General features: G+C 37.6%; 1 protein-coding gene across 2 annotated transcripts in view; it reads right to left on the reverse strand.

Annotated features, from left to right (window-relative positions):
- Positions 1-19,983, reverse strand: part of GABRG3 (gamma-aminobutyric acid type A receptor subunit gamma3) — a 696,464-nt gene that overhangs the window by 551,978 nt on the left and 124,503 nt on the right. For both annotated transcript variants that reach the window (XM_088454037.1, XM_088454036.1), the window contains exon 3: positions 17,604-17,671. In XM_088454037.1, the coding sequence (XP_088310163.1) occupies positions 17,604-17,671 (68 nt within the window). The remainder of the gene's footprint in view (positions 1-17,603; positions 17,672-19,983) is intronic.

Below are 19,983 nucleotides of genomic sequence, written 5' to 3' on the forward strand. Positions count from 1 at the left end.
GAGAGTGGCCCCATAATTTATGTAAGAATTGTTTGTAAAATACAGTGCATCTATGCTGGCTAATTTATCCCCAGGGGCTATGCAATTAGACCCAAAGTGCAGCCGTCAACAGCCTTTATTGGGTAGTTTTTTCCAGGTGCTAAGCACACTCCAAAAAAAATCCCCAAAAATGATCATGTTATCAGGAAGCCAGCGGCAAAAACAAATAAGTCCATGAAATTATCACTGAACCTATGTGTATTCGCCAAAAAAAACAAGTTATTTTTCAGACGGATAAAAGGGGATTTAATTAAATTGACAGAAGGTTAAAAAAAAGTAATTTTTTTTCCATCCGAAAAATTATTAGGGCTCATCCCCCCTTAAGTTTGTTTTTAATTTTACATTAATATAGTGCAATGCTATTTATTTTTCTACAAGAAACTTTTAAACACAAACCATTGCAGTGATAGCTCTTAACTATCATTTAAATGGCCATTATTTTAATTATTGTATGATGCAGTAAAAGCATTTCATGCTTTATAATATGAAGATGCAGCATTTAAAATATTAATTTTAATTAAATTATCACTAAACTAAATTATGTATTTCTTTAGGCAGCAGACACAAATATAAATAAATTACAGGATAATTTATAATGGTAACATTTTAAATAATTTAATGCAAATTGATGAGACTACATTTCCTGGCCACATAGTTAAATAGTCTATGCAGATGTAGGGCCAGATTTAATTAGCAGATTCAATTAGATCTCATCCATTTCAGAACTCTGCCTAAAATGACAGCCATGTATATGGGACAAAGTGAGGGAGCTGAAGACCACCCTCAGTGTCTACAATGGTAAAGGACATCATGCTTAAAGTGGGGCCTCTGACCTCCCCAAACAGAATCTCTCACCAGTTGGTCAATGTCACTGAACCATTTCCTTAAAGATATGTGTAAGAAGACTTTAAAGTAAGTATAGAATCCTCGTTAAAATGTTCACCTTTATAATACTAGACCATCTAAACCACGAGAAAGTCCCCCTGCGCTAGTCTCTAAGGTCAGTACGAACACTATGGAACTGATGCTGGAAGTTGTCGGCATAGAGACTGCTTAGATCACAGTTTTACATGATGCCTAAGTATTTAAGGCTAGATGCATGCCAGGAGAATGCAAAGGGGGATTTCAGACCTTCTACTACCATGGAGGATGTTGTAAAATTTTTCCAATACAGACTTAGAATAATTAATCTTTAAATTAGAGAGGGAAGTGAAGTATTGGTATTCAAAGACTAAGTTCAGGATAGACACCATCAAATTAGTCAAGATAACCAAAAGGTCATCAGCGAACAATGCCTGTTTATATTCATAATCACCAATCTGCAGACCAGAAAAATCAGGATGTAGTCTAGGGGCTGCCATACAAAGTAATAAGATAATAGGGGATAAAAGACAGCCTGGTCGATTTCCATTACTGATATACTCCTATTCAGATAGTGCCCAATGAGAAGCATGTTTCTTTTTGACAGGTAGCATGATCAAGTATTTGTCACTCAGCATGTCCACTAATTGCACTCCCAATGGTAAACAGAAGTGAGCATGGTTAACAACCCGCCCTAGAAAAGTCACTCAGAGGGCAACCCAATCTCATGGGCAGTGAGTATGTTGCTTCAATTGCATCATCTTTGCCCCACCCCTGCTGTTTACATCTGAAATTTGTAATGTTTTACAGTAGGGGCAGTTATACAAGTACACAATTTAATGCAAATCATGTCATCCAATCTCTGTCAGGATACCCCCTAAATTCGGGACTCTCTGAGAAGTTTCAGAAGAAATGAGTGGTTCTCAATTTAGAAATACATAAATGTATGACACAAAGTAGGTGCTATTATCATGTAACGTAGGACCACCAGAACAGAGACACCTTACCTTGACTGGTGGCTTATCATATGTTTGCAAATGTATGTAACCGAGATCTCTGCATTAATATTAGTATGTAGGATGTAGATCTCTTTTGCTGGTCCATTATGGTGTGTTGAGGCAATTTGTTTGTATGTTTTTTATAGTCTAGATTAACCTCTCTGTTACATGCACCTGTGATGGACCAATAAATTGATATGAGCAACTACCATTCTGTATAACTATTCTGGGAGAAATTGCAAATATGGTGCAGCATATGGCACAACAAGCAAATACCTAGTGGTTGTTATGTAAACACTGAAATCAAGATAAATCATGGCAGAATGACAGATCTTTTTCCACCACAAAATGCAAATAAGAAGCAACTAAACACTTTTTAGGAAAAAGAAGTGAAAGGCAAATCCTACATTTATCTGGTTGTATAAATGAACACATCCAGAGTTAACCAATTACATTCAAAATAATGTACAAAGGTAATTAGAAAACATCTGCCAGCAATGAAAGTGATTATGATTTATCCCAAATAATTAATTAAAAGGGCAGGGCTTCCATAGGCAGCCACTATGGGTCCGTCAATCAGTGGCAGTGAGAGTGTGCGGTGATGTTGCTGGGATCCTGCCAGGGTGAGTGGCCAGGTTCCAGTCAACATTTGTGGCAGTGTAGGGGCCCCCAAGGTGTTGGGGCCCCTTGGCGACTGCTCCAACCACCCCTCCTATAATCTGGCCCTGCATCACAGCACTCGGTAGGGAGAAAGGAATGCTGAATTTTCAAACACATGCTGATCTGAACATTTTTCAACAATTAAAATCCCAAACAGAAAGTGGTACATTTACTAAAGTTGTTTTACAAGTACAAAGGTAGTGGTGTTATACATAGCAACCAGATTCTAGCATTTACTGTATCTAACACCTTCTAGATAATGTTAACTAAAATTTGATTGATTGCTACAGGCAACACCTCCACTTTTGTAAAACTGCACTTTAGAAAATGTATTCCCAATTGTTTTTCCCTATATGTTATTTTTAGCTATAGTTGCTTTAACAATGTATTTACTAAATATTTATTTTACAATTTATATATTGAATAACTTATTAAATAATTGATCATATGTTTCCTTTTTCAAGAAAACATATGGCGCATGAAAAATATTTTAATTGTGATGATGAATGAACAGTTAAAGCAAATGCACACCTGTTCTTATCAAGTACTTATCTTATAATGAAAATTCTTACGATGCCTGTCTAAAAATGAATGAGAATGGATGTTGGAATAGTACCAAAGTGTCTCATCCAATGTAGCAAGTAACAATTGTCATTGTTGTTGAAGATTTTGCAGGATGTGTATTGATTTTTAGATAGACCTGCCAGAACAAGTCACTGTGAATACCTGTTGTGAAGAGCTCACAGTCTTATTGGCACCTGAAGCATAGTGACATATTCAAGGTTATATGGAGATTCTGCAGTCTAAATCTCAAACTAGGTCCTTTATCTCCCACAGAAACTCTGTATCGGAGATCAATTAGTGTCTTGTGGAGTCTTTAATCAAAACTTCTATTATGCATATACCAAATTGCCACTTATAGAGAGAACAAAAATGTGTCAAAATTGTGTTGTTAATAAAAATAAAAAGTGATGTGATTTATGATTACACTGTGCTCTTCTATACATACAGATACACACAGGCAAGTATGATATACACAGTAAGGTGCTCATGAAACTTTTCTGTTGATAACGTATCATTGGGACACTATGACTGACCTCGATATACTCTATCTGTCAATCTTTTCCACTCCTAAACCTCCATTTATATCAATTCTAAATTCTCACAGTCAGTGCTAGCATGAAAAACAGATGTGTAAAACCATGCAGAATTTTATATAGGCTGCAACACATAGGGGGTAACCATGGAAATCAATAGCAGGATATAGATGCAGACAGCCACTATCCCCTGCCTACAATATTGCAGAAACAATATTGAGATCAGATGCATATGAGAGAAATGTGACTGTGAAGTCCTGTCTACTGTAAATGTATATATATATATATATATATATATATATATATATATATATATATATAGTCCAAATAGATCCACACTCTCGTCTTCAATAATAAATTGCTGGGGTGACACACCCATATGGGATCACAATAATCCTCTTCATGCAAAAGTAGAAAAAAAGGGGGGTGGTAGCACTCACCAGTCTTCTTAAAAACATTTCTTTATTACATCTCAGTAAAAAAATTTACAGCATTTCAAAATCCGACGTTTCGGTCCTGTGCATGGACTTTTGTCAAGGTTAAAAATCAAGTGAAATACAGCACATATATACCCATGTAGTTAATCAAAGAACTCCTCCCCCAATCACTAAAAATATTTCACCTGTTGAAAACAGCAGATAACTTTAACCCAATAATCAAAGCAGCTAAATGAAATGCCAATATAAATAAGCATCATGTGAGGTCAATAAAGTAAAAAATCTAACTTCATACATTTCAACAATCATGTGTAGCCCTGCTGGCGTGCAACTCACATTCCTTCCACTTCCTGTGGTTTGAAACACACTACATCTGGTTGTCAAGGTAACCAGAACACAACTTCCCCTGCACCAGCCCTCCAAGTCAGTGACAGAGACACTATCCATACCAGAGAACTTAACGTCATGATAAGCAACTACAACTTCTTCTTTTTTTTTCAATTTTTTCTATTTTTTTTTCTACTTTTATATATATATATATATATATATATATATAGAAAAGGGGCACTTTTAGAATCCAGGCTGATAGATATACTGTACTCTCACTATATAGCCCAGCTCATAAGATCCAACTTAATGTATCAAAATGTGCACAACATCCTGTTTGTAAGACCGCAGCTCCCCTTCTTTAAGGTCCTGCGACACTGTTCTAGTGTGATCCAGCATCCCTGGAAACATTCCTAAACCTAAAATGGTCTCAGCAGGCTGTGGCTCCACTGGCAGCTGGTGGTTCATGGCTGGTACCCTGAGGTCAAGGAGTACCACTCAGCTACATTATTGGTAAGGGTTCACTCTATGGGTGTATTCCGGTGTTTTACTATATGTGAATTTTACTGCACTATTCTTGCCTGCAGACACTCACTCTCCAGCCCTTCATCAAACAAACTGTCTTCTGTTACAGCCAAATATTTAACATTTTGACTCATCAATTCTGTAGTACCTGAGTACCTGCTGTCATTTTTCTGCACCAAAGTTCCTATGTTTTCATGCATAGTTGAGTTTTTGCCAGCAATTCTTTCATGAAGATCACTTCTGGCCAGACTTCTCCGAACAGTAGATGGTGTACTTGGGTCTGAGCTGAAGGGCTGGAGAGCAGTACAATAATGAGTGTCTGCAGGCAACAGTGAAGCATGGTGGAGGTACCTTGCAAGTTTTGGGCTGCATTTCAGCAAATGTAGTTGGGGATTTGGTCCAGATTAATAGTGTCCTCATGATGCGAAATACAGACAGGAACTTATCCATCATGCAATACCGTCAGGGAGGCGTCTGATTGGCTCCAAATTTATTCTGCAGCAGGACAACAACCCCAAACATACAGCCAATGTCATTAAGAACTATCTACAGTGTGAAGAACACCAAGGAGTCCTGGAAGTGATGATATGGCCCCTACAGAGCCCTGATCTCAACATCATTGAGTCTGTCTGGGAATACATAAAGAGACAGAAGGATTTGAGCAGGCCTACATCCACAGAAGATCTGTGTATAGTTCTTCAAGATGTTTGGAACAACTTCCCTGCTGAGTTCCTTCAAAATCTTTGTGCAAGTGTACCTAGATGAATTGATGAGGTGATTCTGTTTTGAAGGCAAAGGGTGGTCACACCAAATATTGATTTGGTTTAGATTTCTCTTCTGTTCAATCACTTTGCATTTTGCTAATTGATAAAAATAAACTATTAACACTTCTACTTTTGAAAGTATTTTTACTTTACAGCATTTTTTCCACACCTGCCTAGTACTGTGATATATATATATATATATATATATATATATATATATGTGTTCCAATGTGTCTGAGGCTGATATACCTTGACAAAGGGACATGTGTCCTGAAACGTTGGTGTAAACAATGGAGTTTATTTTTATATAGACCAATCATTTATATATAATGTCCCTGAGTGCCGCCGCTTGTTTGTGATGGTTATCTATATATATATATATATATATATATATATATATATATATATAGATAGCCAAGGTGCGGCACTCACGGCATAATTTCGATTGAATAAGCAATGTGTGACAAATAATTAGTCAACGTTTCAGTTCTTTACTGAACTTTTTTCAAGATAACAAATACATATAACAAACATACCTTTATACATGAACAGCACCACGTGTAATGCCGGGAGCCAGGGCCGGGACCACCCACCCGTCCAGCGGCACCAAGAAATGATGTCATGATGCTTAGGCGTCCAGACTCGGCTTCCCTCAATTGTGTCACCATCACCATAGCTACCATGTAAACAAAAACAATCTAAAATCAATCGGCACAGGTATAAAGCAACTTACAGGGAAATAAACAGGGTTAGCTCATACTGATGTTCATATATTATCCTGTAATGAGTATTATTTCAATATTAATAAATAATCAACAAGCATAACGGCAAAATATATATATCGCAAATCAAAAATTGATTTTACACTCTCATAGCATGTCAATCGGCATAAATGTCAGTCAAAAACAGATTATAAAGATTATAAAAAGCTGTTATATGAAATATTCTCATTGAGTCCCTTAGGAGAGATAACATATAACCGGCCTATCCAGCACGCCTCACATTGTAATAGTTTGGTGGCGCGATCACCACCTCTCATTAAAGGGGGGAATGTGGTTGATCATTCTGTACCTGATGCTGGATAATGGGTGACTAAACTCTGCAAAGTGACGCGCCACTGGCTGTTCACTGGAACCACTTGCCAATGCATTGCGAATGGCTGAACGATGCGCTGCCATTCGCTCTTTAAATTTCCGCTCGGTTTTACCGACATAAGATAGTCCACAGGGACAAATAACCTGGTATACCACAAAGCAAGTATTGCAATTCAATTGGTTTCTAATAAATAATTTTTTTCCGCTATGGGGGTGTAAAAATGTATCTCCTCCTATCAAAAATTGGCAAGTTACACATGTGCATTTAATGCAACCAAGTTTCTTATTAAGAAAATATTGTGACTTATTACCCAGTTTTGATATATCTGTCTTGACTAAGAAGTCACGTAAATTACGCCCTCTCGAATAGCTGGGCATCAACTGGCTCCCATGCAAATTTAGTGTACTGTCTGATTCAATTAAAGACCAATTAGATTTAGCAATATGGCTGATCTTAGAAGATGATGTATTGAATCTGTTGACCCAGGGAAGTCTATTATTAAGGGATTGACGTTTATCCTTTTTAACTAATAGTTGTTTATGATCCAATGCTAATACTTTAGCTTTAGTCAATTGTAGGGACTTAAATGAATACCCCCGAGCACAAAAGCGCTCAATTAACTCGTCAATTTGAGAAATAGTCACATTTGAATCACTGTTAATTTGTCTAACCCTGATCATTTGGCTATATGGTAAACCCTGAATAAGTTTCCTCTGATGGCAACTCTGGGCCTGTAGTAACAGATTTCTATCTGTAGGTTTAGAATAAAGTGTAGTCTCAATGGCATTGTTTCTAACCAATATCTTTACATCCAAAAAATTCACCTCTGTCAAGCTCATGCTATAGGTAAATTTAATAGGAGAGCTACTCTGGTTATGAGCTACCATAAGTGATTGAAATTCTACCGCTTCACCACGCCAAAACACTAAAAGATCATCAATGAAGCGTGATTATAACATAATTTGAGATGCAATATTAGAGTTAGAAAAAAACAAGTCACTTTCAACCTCAAACATCACAATGTTTGCATACACAGGAGCTGCGCTAGAGCCCATTGCACAGCCCCTGTGCTGCAAAAAAAAAGATTTATCATATAGAAAAAAATTACTTGTCAATACCAGTTCGAATAATTGCAATATGCAATCAATCATCGCTTCCCCAAAAACAGCTTTTCTCCCCAAAAAAGTTTTCACACATGCAAGGCCAAAGTCGTGGCTTATTGGAATTGATGTGACAAGTTTATATACTTCGATACCCCACGACTTTGGCCTTGCATGTGTGAAAACTTTTTGGGGGAGAAAAGCTGTTTTTGGGGAAGCGATGATTGATTGCATATTGTGATTATTCAAACTGGTATTGACAAGTTATTTTTTTCTATATGATAAATCATTTTATTTGCAGCACAGGGGCTGCGCAATGGGCTCTAGCGCAGCTCCTGTGTATGCAAACATTGTGATGTTTGAGGTTGAAAGTGACTTGGTTTTTTCTAACTCTAATATTGCATCTCAAATTATGTTATATTCACACTTCATTGATGATCTTTTAGTGTTTTGGCGTGGTGAAGCGGTAGAATTTCAATCACTTATGGTAGCTCATAACCAGGGTAGCTCTCCTATTCAATTTCAAGTACCTATAGCATGAGCTTGACAGAGGTGAATTTTTTGGATGTAAAGATATTGGTTAGAAACAATGCCATTGAGACTACACTTTATTCTAAACCTACAGATAGAAATCTGTTACTACAGGCCCAGAGTTGCCATCAGAGGAAACTTATTCAGGGTTTACCATATAGCCAAATGATCAGGGTCAGACGAATTAACAGTGATTCAAATGTGGCTATTTCTCAAATTGACGAGTTAATTGAGCGCTTTTGTGCTCGGGGGTATTCATTTAAGTCCCTACAATTGACCAAAGCTAAAGTATTAGCATTGGATCGTAAACAACTATTAGTTAAAAAGGATAAATGTCAATCCCTTAATAATAGACTTCCCTGGGTCAACAGATTCAATACATCATCTTCTAAGATCGGCCATATTGCTAAATCTAATTGGTCTTTAATTGAATCAGACAGTACACTAAATTTGCATGGGAGCCAGTTGATGCCCAGCTATTCGAGAGGGCGTAATTTACGTGACTTCTTAGTCAAGACAGATATATCAAAACTGGGTAATAAGTCACAATATTTTCTTAATAAGAAACTTGGTTGCATTAAATGCACATGTGTAACTTGCCAATTTTTGATAGGAGGAGATACATTTTTACACCCCCATAGCGGAAAAAAATTATTTATTAGACACCAATTGAATTGCAATACTTGCTTTGTGGTACACCAGGTTATTTGTCCCTGTGGACTATCTTATGTCGGTAAAACCGAGCGGAAATTCAAAGAGCGAATGGCAGCGCATCGTTCAGCCATTCGCAATGCATTGGCGAGTGGTTCCAGTGAACAGCCGGTGGCGCGTCACTTTGCAGAGTTTAGTCACCCATTATCTAGCATCAGGTACAGAATGATCGACCACATTCCCCCTTTAATGAGAGGTGGTGATCGCGCCACCAAACTATTACAATGTGAGGAGCGCTGGATAGCCCGGTTATATGTTATCTCTCCTAAGGGACTCAACGAGAATATTTCATATAACAGCTTTTTATAATCTTTATAATCTGTTTTTGACTGACATTTATGCCGATTGACATGCTATGAGAGTGTAAAATCAATTTTTGATTTGCGATATATATATTTTGCCGTCATGCTTGGGGATTATTTATTAATATTGAAATAATACTCATTACATGATAATATATGAACATCAGTATGAGCTAACCCCGTTTATTTCCCTGTAAGTTGCTTTATACCTGTGCCGATTGATTTTAGATTGTTTTTGTTTACATGGTAGCTATGGTGATGGTGACACAATTGAGGGAAGCCGAGCCTGGACGCCTAGGCGTCATGACGTCATCTCTTGGTGCCGCTGGACGGGTGGGTGGTCCCGGCCCTGGCTCCCAGCATTACACGTAGTGCTGTTCATGTATAAAGGTATGTTTGTTATATGTATTTGTTATCTTGAAAAAAGTTCAGTAAAGAACTGAAACATTGACTAATTATTTGTCACACATTGCTTATTCAATCGAAATTATGCCGCGAGTGCCGCACCTTGGCTATCTGTATCCTAGGAATCTGTGAGGGCACCGGCAGCAGATACTTTTTGTGTGATATTGGGAGTGCCAGGCCATCTGTGATTGTATATATATATATATATATATATATATGTGTGTGTGTATATTTACATATGCAATATATTCCTATAGTGTGGTATGGCAACCACACAAAATAAGGAAAGAGGCAGTCATAGTACAGTTAGTCGACTGACTGTACTATGCCTATGATGCTTTGAATACACAATTTTTTTATTCACTGAATTCAGGAGTGCCCCCTCTTTCCTTATTTTGTGTAGTTGCCATACCCCACTATAGGAATATATTGCATATCTCTACTTAGGAGGCTACCCTGTTGTACTTTATCATCCAGAGTGCCGAGCAACAAAGTTTGTGTATATATACATATATATACACATTTATTTAATAGCGCCAGCATATTCTGTTGCGCTTTACTATTGATTAAAAAACGATTAAATTTTCTAGGCATTCCTAAAAGCAGCAATAAGAATATAGCAATATATACTATAGAGCGACATCAACCTGACAGCTTATCCAAGGTTTGGGTAAAAAGCCTGAAAAATTATGTAGTAAAAAACAGAGGAAGCCTTTTCAAAAATAAAACCCAGCCATTTTATTGATAAAAGCTCTTTGTTAAAGTGAGTTTATTGAGAAAATATATCAATTGCATGTAAGATCTGTTTGTTCCTTATTAAGAACATACTACTATGACTTGCTACTGTACTTCACTGGGAGCTATTGTGCCTACACATGTACGGGACTGTGTATTTCTCTAATACAGCTACTTAATGCATTACAAACCATTTGCTTTGTTGGGATGAACACTGAAATGCGCTGAAATATCAAAAGCCATATCCCATATGGCCTGGATGATGACTATAATATATTGTATCTACCTCTCAACTAAGGAACATTGGGCCTGATTCAGAGCTGGACGTTCTGAAAGAGCGCTCGCTCTGAATCTGGGAGTGTTTTTTTTTTTTTTGAGCAGCCTCCTGGCCGCTCGCATAGCTGTGGGTGACAACCCACAGCTTATGCGAGCGGCCAGGATGATGGTCGCGATGGTCAAGACCATCGCGACCATCGGGCATTTGCGATGAGACCCTTATGGTAGGGTCTCATGGCCGCAAGCCCCAGAGAGCTTCTGGCTCTAATAGAGCTGGAAACTCTCCCACTGACATCACTTGTGATGTCAGAGGGGCCGCCCACAAACGACAGGCGTTCGCTTGGGAACGCCTCCATTTGTGAAGCCCCCCCGGCCACGCCTACCAAAGGGGGTGAGCTGTCACTCACCATCGACAGCTCGCCCCCTTTGGCGCGAGGCCCGGAGCGACGAAGTACCCGTCGCTAGCCGGGTCTCACGCATGCGAACGACGGAGCCGGCTCTGTTTCGCGCATGCCCAGTGGGCAAACATCGACCCGGTTGCAAGCGCTCAGAGCTTGCGACCGGGTCTGAATCAGGCCCATTGTCAGGACTTTTAGTACCTTATTAAATTTGACAGACATATTACTCTGTCAGATGATGTGCATTGGTAGTGGCTGACTCTAGTTTTAAATTCTACCTGCAATTGTTATTTAAACTTTATGACTGTTAATTTTATTAATCTTAATGTTAAATACCCATTTTTGGATTTTTTTTATAACCACCCCATTTATGTTCACATATCTTTTGCCATCTTTAGCTATATATCTACATATATAGTTTGCTAGTTATATGAGTTCAGCATATCACTTTGTCATATAATTTTATATTATTCTATGGGATTATTATTTATTTTGCAATACATCACCCAGGCAGCTTCCTCTGTGCTTCTGTCTCCTGTCAATCAAATCATGACAGCTAGAGGACATCAAGTCTTTTTGAATTAAAATGTGTTTGCTCTTATAAAAGGTGTTTCATTGAAAATTCCATTGAAAATATAGGCTGACTCCTTGTACATGCTGACTGTCTAAAAATTAAATCATTTTGCTGGTAAAATGAAGTTTGTGCCATCTGCAAAATTGAAAAATCTAACTAATTGTGTACTCTCTATTGTGTTCTGCCCATGGGCAGAGACCTGATAAACTTTCCCTGATGAAGATAATTTGTGACATTTATCAAAAATAAAAGAGTGCATCAAACCCAGTGCCAGATTAAGGCCCACATGGGCCTGGAGCTGAAAATGTTCAAGGGCCTATACTGAGAAGGGGAAGAGCTGTGAACGGTGCTGTGTGGCTGTGGTCAGAGTCACCTTGGAGTATACACCCCCTACACTATGACCACAATGTCTCCCTAACTACATAGAAATAGAAAACTTGCATAATTTTGTTTCTTTTGGGGGGGGACTAGAAAAACTATTTAAATACTTAAAATTTATGACCAGTTAGGCAGCTAGTAATCATTCTGTCATGTTGATGGGCCTATTTTTATTTTTAGGCCTGGAGCTGTAGCTCCATCCGCCCCATTGTTAATCTGGCCCTGATCAAACCCCAATAACATTAGTGATGTTTGATGGAGGGAAGTCTCCATACTGTCCTTAATGTGGTAATTAGTTGGGAGGACTGACTGAATGTAGAAAGCTTTTAGCAAGATATCCCATGGTGTATTAATAGGACTGGTGGTTTTTATTATTATTCCCTTGCTGGCTTGTGATATATGTGTATTCACTTTACAACTAAAACACCATTGCAAAGACAGATGTGTCCAAGTTTTATCTCTTTCATTGTCCAGTGCTTGAAAACATTTGTATCCTCACACATGTGGGCAAAGTAAACAATTATAATTAAGCAATTTCTCACTTGTGCTTATTATATTAAGTTTATTATAGTTACTTCATTCTCTGTGTGATTAAAAAAACATGGCGTATGCTTAGATCTTTCAATTATTCATACATTGTTGTATATGTGGACACAGTCTATTGTTATAGAGAAACTAAGTAAATGAACTAGTAAATAATTCAACACTTACAAAATGTAACTTCTAACAATTGACATAGGAAAATGTACCCCCTGCAATGTAAAATAATATTAGAAGTCATCGAGAAGAACAATTACCAGAAGAGAACACAAGGCAGCCTTTTTTACAGATCATTTAAACCTGATTTAGGTTTCAATAACTGTCATAATTAGCATTAGGTACTATGTCCTTAAATTAAATTAATACTGAAACAGGGCTTTACAACATGTCTGTACCTCTCAGTCTTGGAACAATAGGACTTGGAAGTAATGAAGATGAAAGGTATGTATATGTAGTTTAGGTACCTAGGCTTTAGTGGGCTATGAATATAGTTGGTATACTGGTACAGAGTGGTGAGTACAGTTATTGGGATGATGAATGAATCTGAAAGCTGATTATGCTTGAAACAAAGCAAAGGGAATGACGTATCAAAGAGTGGAGAAGTGGACTAGTGGAGTATTTGACCATAGCAACCAATCAACTTCTACCTATCATTATATAGAATGTACTTGATAAATGCTACCTCAAAGCTGATTGCCTGCTATAGGCTTGCAGTGGTCCACTTCCCACTCTTTTCCCTGTTTGATACATCCGCCCCAAATCCACAAGTCTTGTGTTAGTAAGGGGTTAAAGAGTTGCATGGGTTAGTAAGGGGTTAAAGAGTTGTTGTTGGATAGGTTTTTGATCAGGTCACTCTTTGTTGACCAGTTGTATTTGGGAGGTGTGGCTACATGGAAGTTATTTAAGCTAGGGTGGGAGCAGATTGTGCCATTCCCTTCACAAAAATTCCCACCCACTCAGATCTGTTTTTGGTGTTTGTCTGTTTGCTATACATGCTGCGTGGTGTTTTATTTTGTGATCTGTCTTCTAATTTGTTTGGGGCAGTAAAATATGGCAAACAGTGGCCAATATGGTGCATATTTGGTCAAGTGTGGTGAGAATCTACATTTTGTCGACTTTACCCATATGGGGGTTCATTGGTTAATGTTTGAGGAGGTGGCACTCTATTGGCAACATTTTGCACAGTGGTTATTGTTATAAGCCCCCTGATTAATTGCCTGTTGGTTATTGAATCACATATTGTGCCTACTGTATGCTTGTGCTTTATTCTGCCACCAGCCATTTATTATATTTGATCAGAATTGGATTCCAAATTTAGTAAAGAATAGTTGTTAATAAAACAAGTTTAATTTACCATAATGAGCATCTCCTTGTCTTTATTTATTACAGTTATTGGGAGTTATGTTGCTGCACATTGTTGGGGGAAGGTGTGAGCCGTGGGTTTATATGATCTCTGTTACAAGTTTGTCTTTAATGTGGAGCTTGAATAGTCTGAGTTCTGTAGTGAATCCCAGCTATTCCTTGCCACTCCATTGTAATATCATCACAACTCCCAGATTATTAGCCATAACATCAAACATCACATATGTGATTTACAGGTATTTATAAGTCCGTTAACTTAATGTGCATTTACAAATATTAAAAAGAGAGTATAATTACTACATTAACTTTTCTTATTTAGTTGTGACTTTTATGCTCCGTGAGCTTAAAAAAAGTATATATTTAAAAGACATACAATAGGGTGAGATGTATCAAACCTTCTAAAGAGAACAAGTGGAGAAGTTGCAATAGCAACCAATCAGCTGCTACCTATCAATTTATAGAATGTACTTGATAAATTATAACTAGAAGCTGATAAGTTGTTATGGGTTAAATTCCATGTGTCTTCTTTAGAAGGCTTGATACATCTCTCCACTTATGTATTGCTATACTTTTTCCTCTTTATCTTCTAAACCCCAGATCCCACTTTGTGTCTTTTTTTCCCTTTGTATTATTTTCTTTAAAAAAAAATTCTGCATGCTGCTGATAATAGTACAAGTTATTACATACTATATATCTATATGCTTGATAGGATACTTATAAGAGGAGAGGGAGAGGAGCTGGCTAGGGGTCGGGGAGAGTGGCTAAAAAATGACAACGTTACAGTAAAGTTGATTGAGGCATATATTGGTTTACTTTGCTATCATCTGTCTAAAACATAATGAACTTCATTTTAAGAAGAAAAATCAAAATAAGATTAAAGAATATCTTAGCTGTAATTAAACTCTACTGCCTAATTAACAAGCTAGACAAGTCCATATTTTTTTGTAAAGTAATTTAGTTTTGCTAAAACCTACAGTAAATTATGACACGAGTAACAAGTTAACTATGTACAGGAAAATAAAGCTTAGCCACTCACTATTAATTTAATTTTTAATTAAAATTTTGCTTAGTAAAATGTCATCTGATTGTCTCGCTCAGAGATAAAATACAGCAAGGTTAGCATGGCCTGTCTTTTTATTGTATTGTTCTGTAGTTTTTCACTGCATGCTAAATTATCTTAGTCAATAGCGTCAAAGCCTAATGAAGAGGTAGAAACTGGCAATTTCAAGTCCAAACTACTAAGCAGATAGTTATCTTGCTGAGGATTAATGTAACTTCTGCAGAAAATAGTTATTTGTTATTAAAGTCACAGACAAACCCAAGAACACAATTAATCATTTGCGACTTAGTACATCAAAGCAAAATCACCTAAATTATTAACAAAACTTTTTTCATCAATATTAAGAGTTTTTGGCTAATTGAGAAATTGTGTACCATAACCTAAATTGCACACTATGGTAGTATGTCCTCATACTAACTTTGATACAGTGTGATACAGTTGATCAGCACTATGGAAGTGTAATATGCACAGTCACAGATTTTGCAATTATTACAGAACAAACAGATTTTCCACTATATGTTGCTCATAGATATTTTATTAGGCTGCACTGACCAGAGATAGGGTCTGTTGATGACACATTGCAGTTTATCATTACTGAGCACTTTTAAATAGCAAGTTTCATTATTATCCATCAGTGCTGCAATGCAAGCCTTTCTTGCAATCCTTTGCAGAGGTGAGAGCCAGGATATAAATAAAATGAACATCTAAAAAAATATAACTAGACTTCACCTGCTTTGGTGCTTTAAAATAGCAGCCTGAGGTGTTGTTGGGCAGGAGGTAGGCTAATGTTGGTTCCATCTTTAGCAATGTGGGGTAGAGTTAATCTTAAATGTCCCCTTTTTCTCGTGGCTAGGGTTTTTCTGCCATATCAGGTTTGGTTTTGGCAAAGGAATTAGTAAAATGCCCCCTCATAATGTTTTATTTATTTTAATTTTTTTATGGGGTGGTCTTCCCATTTCTGTAAGAGGTAATGAGAGATGGCCCAGAGTTGTAGGACAATACCACCAGTATAAAACTGAGGCTCCACTTACATACCTGGATGGCCACCAGCATAGTAAAGGGTACCCTAGCACCTCCCTTCTGGGGCAAGGGTGGCCCCATGCTTTCAGCTGGAGGGTGTTAGGAGATACTGTCCTTAGAACATCCAGGGAGACATGGCTATAGATCTAACAATAAACTTCACAAGGAAATGTGGGTATTTTGCATTACTAGGTTGACCCCAACATGGCCATGATGCTTATTTGTACACATGTGTCCTCACACACCAAGTCTCAAAATGTCATACAGCGTGGGACACGCGCCGTGAGTAATCCACGTCGAGTGGCGTAGTGCACCGTATTTTTCTTTGAATTTGTGTCTTATTCGCACTGCAGATGAAGCCAAACTCTACTCAATCTGTACCAGAGACGCATGGCTGCGACTTTAACTGCACAGGAATTATTTTTAAATATGTACAAACTCGCAGATGAAGCACAAGGAAACATGGCGGGAAAACAAAAAACCTTGACCGTTGCACCATAGTAATTTGTAAACATATGCAGACTTATTCCCACACAGATGTACAAGTGTTGCATAGCAAATTAAACAGTGCAGACCCTTTAAGCGGTTTTGTTGCATCAGATTGCAAGATGCACATTTTAGCAAAAAAGACATTCTGCGCAAACCAAGTTGCAATGGACCTGACGCACCAAGAAGTGGGATTTGGCACAGCTGCAGTGATAGTGTATAAGGACACATCTGTACAATCTCTAGACTCATACCACACCCCATCATTATATGTTGCTGCTCTGCAATGCATTGGGCTATCTGTTGTTTAGTAAGGAATGTTACAATAACCAATGGAGAACAAGTATCAGCATTAGTGGTAGTGGGTAAAAGGTGGTCATCTAACTATTTCTAACAGGTATACATCTATATTAAGTCATGTAAGCATATACCTAAAGGACAACATACTCTTGGTTATGATACCTGGGAACTTTATAACTTTTAACACCTTTTCAGTCATAACTGAATTACATTTTAATCAACCTTTTTCAATTTTCTTTGCTAATTCTGTGCAATATGAATATTGTCAGCGACCCTAATCATGCTTTGCCTATACACAACTAGTCAGCAACAGTCATACAGATGTTAAGACTAACTGTGTTACAGAAGTCGAACATTGAATACACCTGGGAACCAAAAGATCAGCTAACCATACAATAAATTTGATTTCAGATTCTTATTCAACAAAGTAAAGGCAAATTTAAGCTAATGTGATAACAATAAACATTTTAGAAATCAGAAACACCATACTGCTGAAAATGTTAAAAGTCTCTAATTTATCCTGCTTTAAAGAACAGTTCTCTGTCTCAGTTGTCATCTGTACAATAAGCTTGCATACTTGAATACATTATTGATTATGTAATCTAAAAAAATATTGTCTTACCATATTTATTGAAGATACTGGTCCAATGCTGTTAACGTAAATGTCCACATCGATAATGGTGGGCTTATCTATGGAAAGCAAAACAAAATTATATGTAATTATAACAAATACTGCATGGGCATTCCCATAACAGTAAAAAAAAAGTATGAATAGTAATTCCAGCTGGGAGTTTAAATAGACATGGCAAGAGAAAAGAATCTTTGTAGACTATTGGATAAGTAAACAAATCATAATAATAACCATTTCACAATTATTTAATAGTTATATGCTAACAAAAAAATATGTATATATTTTTTTTTAAATAGATTACTCCCTGTAGTAATGTAATACATTTTGTACTTGTTTTCATGGAATCGGTATTAAATACAGATGGCTGAATAGCCGCCGGTTCTCATACCGATCACGGAAAGCCAAATATTTACAATGCCGACTGGGGATCATAAGTAACCTAACCCTCCCCTGTCCCTCCAGTCGAAGCTGAATAATTGAGTGAGACAAGTTCAGTTTAAAATTTAATCGCAGCGACGCCATCTTGTGAATGGCCGCAAGACTCCATGTTGGAAATGAGATCGCAAGACACCATTTTGTGTGGTCAGCATTAATTCAAGTTATAACCCAGGAGCTTAGAACAGATGGCAATGTTTTTGTTTACCTACCAAGGGCAACGGGAAAAACCAGCTGTCTGAGTAGAAGTAAATAAGAAGAGACAATGGGTATTTTTACACACAAATTGGGAATCCCTGGATGCAGATAAAGTATAGTTGTGGCAATTGTAATATAATATCTACACAATTGGATTTGTCTGAATCCTAGACAAGATGGCTCCAAATCCCAAAAAGTTTGAGGTGATAATACATTTGCACTTCACACAAGAGTCTGTGAGAACAAAAGAGGTTTTGTTTTCCTTTGAACACAGCAGGTGGGAGCCTGCTGACAGAGGGCATGTAGAATTACAACTCTCAGCCATCCACACTGCTGGATGTTCACTTCGTGTATGAGAGATTATGCACTTAAATCTCACCCATTAATAACTAGCGTCCTTACCAAACCTCGAATACCCACACACTACATATTCGCACATAAAGTTCCATTAGCATCAAATTGTATGATTCAAGTTGGTTAAGTTAGTTTAAATGCTAAGAAATAGAGGTTTTTGATATCTAAGGTATTATACATGATAAGCAAGGTATGTCTGGTCTCGTTCTGATGCGTACGCTTTTTATAGAATCCCGGTGTTATTGGTGGAGAGATCGCATCATGCAAACTCAAGTTACGGATCGCAGAACTTACAAGCAACAAAATGTTTTAGTTGATGGAATGTTACAGGAGGCATTACCAGAAAGACCCCGGCTGTTAAAGGCAGGGAAAGTCTATTTGAAACAACCTGTTAAATGTGTCATTACATATGCTCCTCCTCTGGGAACCAATGAAATCAGCAGGAAGTTCTCCCTTTGTCCTGTTTCAGTCTTGGGGGGGAATAAATACCTGTGTCCAAACACTGGTTTGCCAGTTCATGCTGAATTTTGGGTGAACTGAGGATATCTAGTCAGAAGTCTATCTCTGGGTCCAGAGGCACAGCGTATGTATAACCGTACTTGGTCTGTGTTATTTCCTTTTACGCCTAAATTATGTATGTATAGATTGCGTGTAACTGACTGTACTTTTACCTGAATAATACTTGTGCATTGGAACCACAAGATTCCACTCCTGTCTTTATTTGCGGTCATACTGAGTACGCAATTAGCGTTGTGTTTAGAGGTTTATAGGCAGGTTTTGTCTTAGAGGTTTTTAGGCAGGGTTTTGTCTTAGTTGTTCTAGGCAGGTGAATCTTAGAGGTTTATAGGAAGGAATATATTAAAAGGTTTATTTACAAATTTAACAGTGGGGGCTCATCGGTTTATCACACTATCTGATACACGATAACACTCCGTCAGTCCTCTCTCAGCAAAAGGGTGGAGGCGCCTTTTGAAAGACGCATTAGTCTTTCATTACCACAGTGTTGCTGAGAGCGTACTGCCGGTTATTGTGTAGAGGAAGCGCTGATCAGAATTCAGGGACAAGAGAGGAAAAAAAAGTTTTCTTTCTCTGTTGATAGAACCTTACGTTTAGAGGGGTGCCGCAGTATTGAGTATGTGGCTGAGATGCATTTTTGCATTCGCAGTTAAAAAGTCATTATACGCTTGTGTGGTAGTCGCATAATTGTGTATGCGGCCGGTCGCACAATAAGCGTATACGCACTTCCGGTTCTGCTGCCACATGTTTGAACAAAGCCATTGAGGTTTACATGTTTTTTTTCTCTATCTACCAATATCTGGGTAAACGTTTATTTTCTGCGCAGAGAAAAAGTGTGTAACAGTGAGTATGTGTTGGACAGTTAAGG

The sequence above is a fragment of the Taudactylus pleione genome, unplaced genomic scaffold (genome assembly GCF_031769625.1).
Source record: "Taudactylus pleione unplaced genomic scaffold, aTauple2 ptg000609l, whole genome shotgun sequence".
Lineage (NCBI taxonomy): Eukaryota > Metazoa > Chordata > Amphibia > Anura > Myobatrachidae > Taudactylus > Taudactylus pleione.